At 41.0% G+C, this 8,681-nt stretch overlaps 1 protein-coding gene across 1 annotated transcript; it reads left to right on the forward strand.

Moving 5' to 3' along the window:
• Window positions 1-619: 619 nt before the first annotated feature.
• Window positions 620-6,167, forward strand: LOC133331715 (protein stum-like). Its single transcript, XM_061540092.1, has 6 exons — window positions 620-909; window positions 3,332-3,946; window positions 4,013-4,115; window positions 4,201-4,327; window positions 5,798-5,992; window positions 6,055-6,167. The coding sequence occupies exons 1-6, from the start codon at window positions 620-622 to the stop codon at window positions 6,165-6,167; spliced, it is 1,443 nt and encodes a 480-aa protein (XP_061396076.1).
• Window positions 6,168-8,681: the final 2,514 nt, after the last annotated feature.

The raw sequence follows: 8,681 nt of genomic DNA on the forward strand, positions 1-8,681 counted from the left end.
CGTATAAGTAATGACGGTACGTATTTATTTTTCTTTTGGGATACCATCCCGGATTTGCGCCGAACTGGGAGAGGCTTCGGTCTTGAGGCTGAGCGGAGGTTTTCCGTACCGCGGGTGTCAGGTGCACCTGGATCTGTTGATCCAGCCTGATCGACGGTTGATACGTCAGACGCAGAGATTGAGGGGAGTCCGTCGTCTGCGTCACTGATGCCGCTGCATTCTGGTAGGAGGTAGAGGCATGCGGAGGCTGAGGAGAGTTCCGATGGAATGGAGTCGGACAGCAAGAGAGTGAAGTTAGGGACTCCAGAGAAGAAGAGGTCGCCGAAAAAGTGCCGGTCGTGCCTGTTGGCCTGAGAGAGAGGCCTCTGGTTACTGAATCCATAGTGCTGAGAGTGGCTGACGTTTTGTCGGCAGAAGCCAGTGGTGAGACTGCAAGAGACGTGCAGAGAGAGAGAGAGAGAGAGTCGGCCTAGGGCGAAGAGAGCGCTGCTTAAGTCGGTTGGTGAGTGAGCTTAAGAGTGTAACTGATTGTCTTCTTGACTTGTTAAGTGAGAGTCAGTGCACCTCGGAGACTACGAGAGAGGTGATTTCGCTGGCCAATCGGTATGGGGAGTTGTTAATGAGAGCGCTGGTTGAGAATGAGAAGCTGAAAGGGAAATTGGAGGCGTATGAATGCATGTTGGGTGCAGGTGTTCCTGGTGGGCCTACTACAGGGCCAGCTGCGTCCGTTGTAACTTCAGCTTCTGTTCCTGTGGCTGGTTCGTCGGTGCGACCTCCGGTAGTTAGTGCTCCGACGGTGGAAATTTGGTCAGTGGTGGTGAGAGATAAGAAGAGGGGCTCTGGAAGGGAGGTGGCGGATGAAGTGGGACCCACGCTGAAAGTCCGAGTTCCCGAGGTGAAGGCTATGAAGTCCGTGAGGACAGCATGTTAATTGGTTGTGTTGTGTGTATTTTTTCAATGTCGCCACTGCCTGGGGCAAGGTATTTCCTTGCCGCTTGCGGTTTTTTGCTGCTGTCGTATATTTTTTTTTTTTTTTTGGATATCCGGACTTGCGTTATTAGTACCACACCTATGAAGGCAACGAGTCAAATCAATAACTTCGATCTGAGAAGAAGAAATATTAATTTGTAATATTTTTTTGTTAAAAAAATAGTCAGCATCGGTACCTCTTGTGGTGGAAATTTCCTCCAACGCATAGTCATAGAGTCTTAAATCGATATCCCTGATAGCGATCTCTACCCGATCACAAAGCATAACATAGATATACCCATGTAGAAGTATCCAAAAATATAGACCATTCCCGAAAAGATAGATATAATTATTGGTATTATAATTCGGCAGATTCAGAAACATCAACAGGATATAGCCCAGCATGGAGTGAAGGTGAGAAACGAACAGAAGAGAATAATCGAAATTGTCGAACTATAAATTCCATTTATTTTCACATATAAGTTTCGTTGTTGACCATAGATTCGGGATATATTTCCTTCGCGGCCAATTGATGATCGAGAATGAAGAAACTTTGGGTACACGATAGTAGGCTATTGAAATACCGCCACTTCCGATGCCGTATAGCCTTTGGCTCGTAACGATGACAATCGAAATACGACACCTATAGCTTCAACATTTTCTCCAGACATTCGTTCAACTTTTTATGGTGATGGCACAAAGAAGCTCCTTTCGTGTCAGCGGGTCGTCATGTTAGCATGCTTGCCAGTGAGTCGCACTGTTTCCACAGAGGCGTTGCAAGTGCTGCTTGGCGCCGCCTAATCTTGATGTGTTATAGGGCTATCATGTATAAGCTTAAGAGTGGCTTGCAGTTGGATGAGGATGATTGGCTCAGGCCATCTGATTTGGTGGATGGGGTGAGTAGGCGGTACAGCACTATCCTTCGGGACTGTGTTATTGAGATGTGGAGGACAAGGTGGACGAACAGTGATCCAGGCCATCTGATTTGGTGGATGGGGTGAGTAGGCGGTACAGAACTATCCTTCGGGACTGTGTTATTGATATGTGGAGCACAAGGTGGACGAACAGTGACAAAGGGAGGGTGACGTACGAATTTATTCGTGACGCTACGTTCGTAGTGGACCGGCCAGACTTTCGCTTCGGCTTAAGTACTGGTTTCTTACTGACGGGGTATGGTTCCCTCAATGTGTTTCTGCATAAGAGAGGCCTGTCCCAGACGGATTTATGTGGGTGCGGGATGACTGAGGACTGGAGGCATATATTGACGGAATGCTGTTACTATGATGACATAAGAGATTTAGTAAGTATGGGTATATTGAATGGAGGGGCGGGGTGGTATTTCAGTAGGGCTCTTGAAGATGATCGGACCTTTAGTTGTTTAAGTAGTTTTGCTCGTGAAGCATTTAGGAGAAGGACAGTACTTAGCGGAGGTGGTCCTCGTGCGTAGCCCCCTTGCAGGTGGGCTCAGTCGATTGCACCGGGTGGTGGTGGGCGGTTGCACCGGGTGGCGGTGCGTGCTGGTCTTGGTGCGGTTATCGGCGGTTGTAGGTGATGTACGTGCTGCCTGGTGTTGTCTGTGATTCGTGTGTGGTTGGTGGTTTCCACTTCATGTGCCTCACTTGTCCTGTGGATGTAGTGTAGGCTGTCCGTGTGGGCAGTTTTGTTCATTGTTTGTGTTGTGATGTCCGATGCCGCGGTCCTTTGGGCCCTTTGTGCAGTCCGTGAGGACAGTGTGTTAATTGTTTATGACTTGTGTGTTTGTTATCACTGCCTGTGGCCAGGTTTGTCCTTGCCACTTGCGGCAATCGCTGTCGCTTATTTTGTTTTGGGATACCAGCCCGGACGTGCGTTGAACTGGGAGAGGCTTCTGTCTCGAGCCTGAGCGGAGGTTTTCCATACCGCGGGTCTCAGGTGCCCCTGGATCTGTCAATCCAGCCTAACAGTTGGTGTGGCCCCCTTGGGAGATTCGCGGTGGTTGTGGTTTCGCCCCTCACCAAGGTGCACTGATTGGTACAGCACTTCGGTGCAGGGGTGCTGGTGGGCACTTTTCCGCCTGTGGCTCAGCCACAGTGAGGTAGGCCAATAGGCAGGTACTCACATAAAACTCTTCAAGATACTGTATCAGAGATTCCTGCACAGCTAATGGTATATGGAGCGAAAGGATGACGACTGGTAAATAGACAAATATTTTCAGGCATCGGATTTTTTAAAAAATATTTCTAAGGGTCCCTTACAAGGTGTGGATTTGTTAAAAAATATTTTTAAAGGTTCCAGGAATTTTTTTCTATAGAAGATCTTAGAGTCTATCATATTTTTACTCTGAAGGCAATATTTTTGAATAATTCATTTAATTATTTTGCAGATCCGGTAGTCAGGAATATCTCGAAAATAAAAACCTTGACCAGGACGGCGACGACACGCCCCGAGGCTGTTGCAGTTGCTGCGCTAAATTCTGTATGCCATGTCGTCGGTCACGCTGCTCCCGCTGCTGTCAACGTAAACGCAAGAATAAACATGATGAGGCCACACAGCCGGTACTTTCCGCTACAAGTAGTGCCACCACAACCAATTTACAGTTAGTCGATGAAAAGGACAGTGCGACGCCGAAAACTTCATGTTGGCAAAAATTAAATTGCTGTCGAAGTTGTTGTAACAAGAAATCCAAAGATAGGGTGATCGAAAGGAAACCAACCCCAGCGCCACCGATACGGTCGTCTATGGGACCACCCAAACAAAGTCGTTGTGGTCTATGTTTGAGTAAAATATTCTGTTGTCGTTCGGTAAATAAAATCGATCCGAAAACGGGCGATGAGACTGAGGTGAAGAAATGCTGTTTCTGTATACCGTGTCGTAAGAAACGTCAACATTCGGCGGCTGGCTCCATGGCAGGATCAACTGTGGCCTGGCAAGACCCGGAGGCGGGTATAACGCCAACGGATGCGGCGATTTTGGAGGGTCAGGATGTGATCGAGAAACAGTAAGTGGAGGTTACTCTCCCATGAGAAGATATTTTGATCCTTTTTAATTTCCTTTCATCCTGCAGGGGCTGTTGCAAACGCTTTTGCAACTTCTTGCTGTGCTGCCGCAAGAAAAAGGTAGCCGTCTCCGATAGTCGAAGGCAAAGCATTCGGGCTCCTCCACCAGAGGTAGGTTTAACAAAAAACCAGGGCATTGTGAGCAAGATATGTAACCCCTAGTCTGATCCCCATTTAATTGTATTTTTTATTTCAGGATACCCGTCGTAAATTACATGTGGACCTGGTCGAGTATACATCGAAAATGAAGGGAGCCATACCCGTACTACCTCTTTGTTTGGCATGGTTTTGTGCCATATGTAATATTCTGATACCAGGATTGGGTAAGTCAGACCTGAGAATTTTCCTCAAGTTCCACAATTTTTTCTCCCGACGGATTTTTTTTTCTTCAGAAAAAATGGACCCAAGGGTCCCGACGATTTTTTTTCTACAAAAAAAAAATAGGGACCCAAGGGTCCCGACAGATTTTTTCTGTAGAAATCCGTCAGTCCAGTTGGACCAGGTATTTTTTTCTTTTCAAAAAAGGACCCAAGGGTCCGACGGATTTGTTTTCTTCAAAAAAATGGACCCATGGGTCCTGACCCAACGAATTTTTTATATAGAAAAAATATATATAGACGATTTTTTTTCTAAAAAAAGTGACCCAAGGGTCCCGACAGATTTGTTCTGTAGAAATCCGTCGGTCCAGGTGGACCAGGTATTTTTTTCTTTGGAAAAAAGAACCCAAGGGTCCCACGGATTTGTTTTCTTCAAAAAAAATTGGTCAGGACCCATACGAATTTTTTCTATAGGGAAAAATGGGGCTCTGAGAGTTCCGACGGATTTTTTTCTATAGAGAAAAAAATAGACCCTAAGGGTCCTGACGAATTTTTTTCTATAAAGAAAAAAATGGACCCTAAGGGTCCTGACGAATTTTTTTCTATAAAGAAAAAAATGGACCCTAAGGGTCCTGACGAATTTTTTTCTATAAAGAAAAAAATGGACCCTAAGGGTCCTGACGAATTTTTTTCTATAGAGAAAAAAATGGACCCTAAGGGTCCTGACGAATTTTTTTCTATAGAGAAAAAAATGGATCCTAAGGTTCCTGACGAATTTTTTTCTATAGAGAAAAAAAATGGACCCTAAGGGTCCTGACGAATTTTTTTCTATAGAGAAAAAAAATGGACCCTAAGGGTCCTGACGAATTTTTTTCTATAGAAAAAAATGGATCTTGATGGTCCTGACGAATTTTTTTCTATAAAAAAAAGGACCCAAGGGTCCCAATGGATTTTTTTCTATAGAAAAAAATCGACCTAATGGTCCCGATGGATCTTCTTTCTATAGAAAAAAAATGGACCTAATGGTCCCGATGGATTTTCTTTCTATAGAAAAAAATGAACCCAATGGTCCCCACGATTTTTTTCTATAGAAAAAAATGGACCCAAGGTCCCGACGATTTTTTTTCTATTGAAAAAATTACCCAAGAGTCTCGAAGGATTTTTTCTATTGAAAAAAATGGAACCTTAGGGTCTCGACCTGAAGGTACGCCGATTTGTTCTATAAAAAAATGGACCTAAGGATCTCGCAATTTTTTTTATAGGAAAAGATGGACCCAAGGATCCAGCGATTTTTTTTTTCTATAAAAATAGCAACCTGAAGGTACTCCGATTTTGCTATAGGGATCTGAGGGTCCTCCGATACGTTCAAATTCCATTTTTTCTATTTATATAATTTCCCATTTCAGGGACCTTATTATTCGGTCCTCCGATACCTTCAAATTCCATTTTTTCTATTTATATAATTTCCCATTTCAGGGACCTTATTATCCGGCTTCTTCTGCGTTTGTGTTGGCATACCTCGATTTTCCCACTACGACAGTGCCAAGGCCCGCCTTGGCTCCCTGATCATCAACATCATTGTGGGTATGGCCCAATTCTTTTGTGTTCTCTTCTGTTTTGTCGGCTGGGGCTGGAGCATATGGTGGGGTACAATAATGCTGAAGTGTGCAAGTAAGTTCGGATGCAGATCAATATTCGAATTTATTTTCAACTATTTTTTTTCTCTTTTCCAGAGAAACTTAGCAAAATACGCAAGGTGGAGCGCCTCGAAATGGAGGAGGAAAAAAGACAGGCCGCTGCAGCTGCTGCCACTGCCGCGGCGGCTGCAGAGGGTACCAAATCATAAGTGAAATAATGAAATACTTCCCCAAGAAAAAACGGAACTTCCAATTTACAATTCATAACTAAAAATAAAAAAATAACTTCCATATCAGAACAAAAGCTAGGTTAGGTTAGGGAAAATTTACCCTATCCTCCCCTAACCCCTAGGAAAGCAATATAGGTTAGGATCAACTATAAAGTCTACCAGAAAAAAATATGAAAATTCACAACTTCCAATAAAGTAACAACAACCAACATGACCTTAAAAATTCAATTGAGAAGAAATTGAAACCAAATTTGTCTACCAAAAAAATAATTTTGAAAAAATTAAGGAACTGTGAAAAAAATGTTTTCCTTAAAATTAAAAATATATAGAAAAAATACCTAATTAATATAAAAAAATAATAATAATTAACTTTAGACACAATGACCATTATTTTATATGAAATCCTAGTAGTGTACAGAGATAATATTGAAAAAAAAAATATTTTTAAATCAATTAATTTTTTGTATATAAAAAATAAAAATATATAACATTTAATATTTATTACATATCAAATTTAAATTAAAAAAAATAATTATATTACAACAAGTGCACTTATTTTTAAGCTTAAAGCAAATACATGAACATGAATTGAATTCTAGATAAAATTTTAAAATAATTTTTACAAATTTTTATTTGTAAATACCACAACATTATATTGTCTCCCATTTAAGAGTATAAAAATAAATCTATAGAAATATTGTAATTAATTATAATAAATAAATAAAAAACATAAAAAATCATGAAACTAATTGTTTTTTATTGGGTGAAGCACACGACAAAGAAAATTATATTCTCTGGGTTGCGTATGATAAACATCAATTTCCCACTATTAGAAAAAAATACCGGAGGGCATAAATGGGACATCTCTGTAGAGCTTGAGAGCCATAGATTCTGAAATAAGTTACTTCATTACAATATCCCAACTATTTCAGAAGTTATGGCCTCTAGAAGCAGGTTACCGAAAAAATGTCAAGCATTTAAAAATTCCAGCACACGTTTTATTTTGGCCATAACTCGAATATTTGATGAGATACAGCCAAACATTGTGAGGATGAACTGAAGATAAATCTCTCTACTTTAAGAAAACTAATTATTTCTCTAATGTATTCCCACTACCTCAGAAGTTATGGCCTCTTGAAGCGGGTTACCGAAAAATTTCGAACATTAAATAAATCTAGCGCATCTTTTCTTTGGGCCATTGCTCGAATATTCGATGAGGCCCGGCAAAACATTGTGAGGACGAACTCAAGATACATCTCTCTGCTTTCAAAATCCATTTATTTCTCAAAGATATCTCCACTACTTCAGAAGTTATGGCCTCCTGAAGCTGGTTACCGAAAGAAGTCTTAACGTTAAAAAAAAATTCAGCATACGTGATCTTTTGGTCATAACTCGAATATTCGATGAGATGCAGCCATACATTGTGGGAATGACTTCAAGATACATCTCTCTACTTTCGAAATCCATTTATTTCTCAACAATATCCAAACTACTTTAGAAGTTATGGCCTCTACAAACAGGTTACCGGAAAAAATTCTAAACATTAAAAAAATCCAGCACACGTATACTTTTCGTCATAGGCCGAATATTCGATACAATACACCTAAACATTGTGAGGATAACTTCAAGGTATCTCTCTACATTCAAAATCCACTTATTTCACAAAGATATCCCCACTACTTAAGAAGGTATGGCCCCTAGAAGCAGGTTACCGACAAATTTCAAAACATTGAAAATTTCCAGCATACGTTGTCTTTTGGCCATAGCTCGAATATTCGATGAGGTACAGCCAAACATTGTGAGGATAAACTCAAGATAAATCTCTCTACTTTCAAAATTCATTTATTTCTCAAAGATATCTCCACTACTTCAGAAGCTATGGCCTCCTGAAGCTGGTTACCGAAAGAAGTCTTAACGTTAAAAAAAAATTCAGCATACGTGATCTTTTGGTCATAACTGGAATATTCGATGAGATACATCCATACATTGTGGGAATGACTTCAAGATACATCTCTCTACTTTCGAAATCCATTTATTTCTCAACGATATCTCAACTACTTAAAAAATTATGGCCTCTAGAAGCAGGTTACCAAAAAAATTCTCAGCATTAAAAAAATCCCGCACAGGTTATCGTTTGGCCATAACTCGAATATTCGATAGGATACAGCTAGACATTGTGATGACGAACTCAGGATTAATCTGTCTACTTTCAATATCCACTTATTTCTCAACAATATCCCCACTACTTTAGAAGTTATGGCCTCCAGAAGCGGGTTACCGAAAAAATTGTAAACATTAAAAATATCCCGCACATTTTATCTTTTGGTCATAACTCGATTACTCGAAGAGATGCAGCCATACATTGTGGTAATGACTTCAAGATACATCTCTCCACTTTCGAAATCCATTTATTTCTCACAGATATCTCCACTACTTCAGAAGCTATGGCCTCCTGAAGCTGGTTACCGAAAGAAGTCTTAACATTAAAAAAAT

This window comes from Musca vetustissima, unplaced genomic scaffold (assembly GCF_032173495.1).
Source record: "Musca vetustissima isolate MV318-11 ecotype Yass unplaced genomic scaffold, APGP_CSIRO_Mvet_v1 utg83285, whole genome shotgun sequence".
Classification (NCBI taxonomy): Eukaryota; Metazoa; Arthropoda; class Insecta; order Diptera; family Muscidae; genus Musca; species Musca vetustissima.

What these genes read in the sequence shown, in the direction of transcription:
- LOC133331715 (XM_061540092.1), top strand. Translation starts at nt 620, where the DNA reads ATGAGAGCGCTGGTTGAGAATGAGAAGCTGAAAGGGAAATTGGAGGCG. An exon ending in CCCGAGGTGAAGGCTATGAA is followed by an intron (nt 910 to 3,331) that starts GTCCGTGAGGAC and finishes ATTATTTTGCAG; the next exon opens with ATCCGGTAGTCAGGAATATC. An exon ending in CAGGATGTGATCGAGAAACA is followed by an intron (nt 3,947 to 4,012) that starts GTAAGTGGAGGT and finishes TTCATCCTGCAG; the next exon opens with GGGCTGTTGCAAACGCTTTT.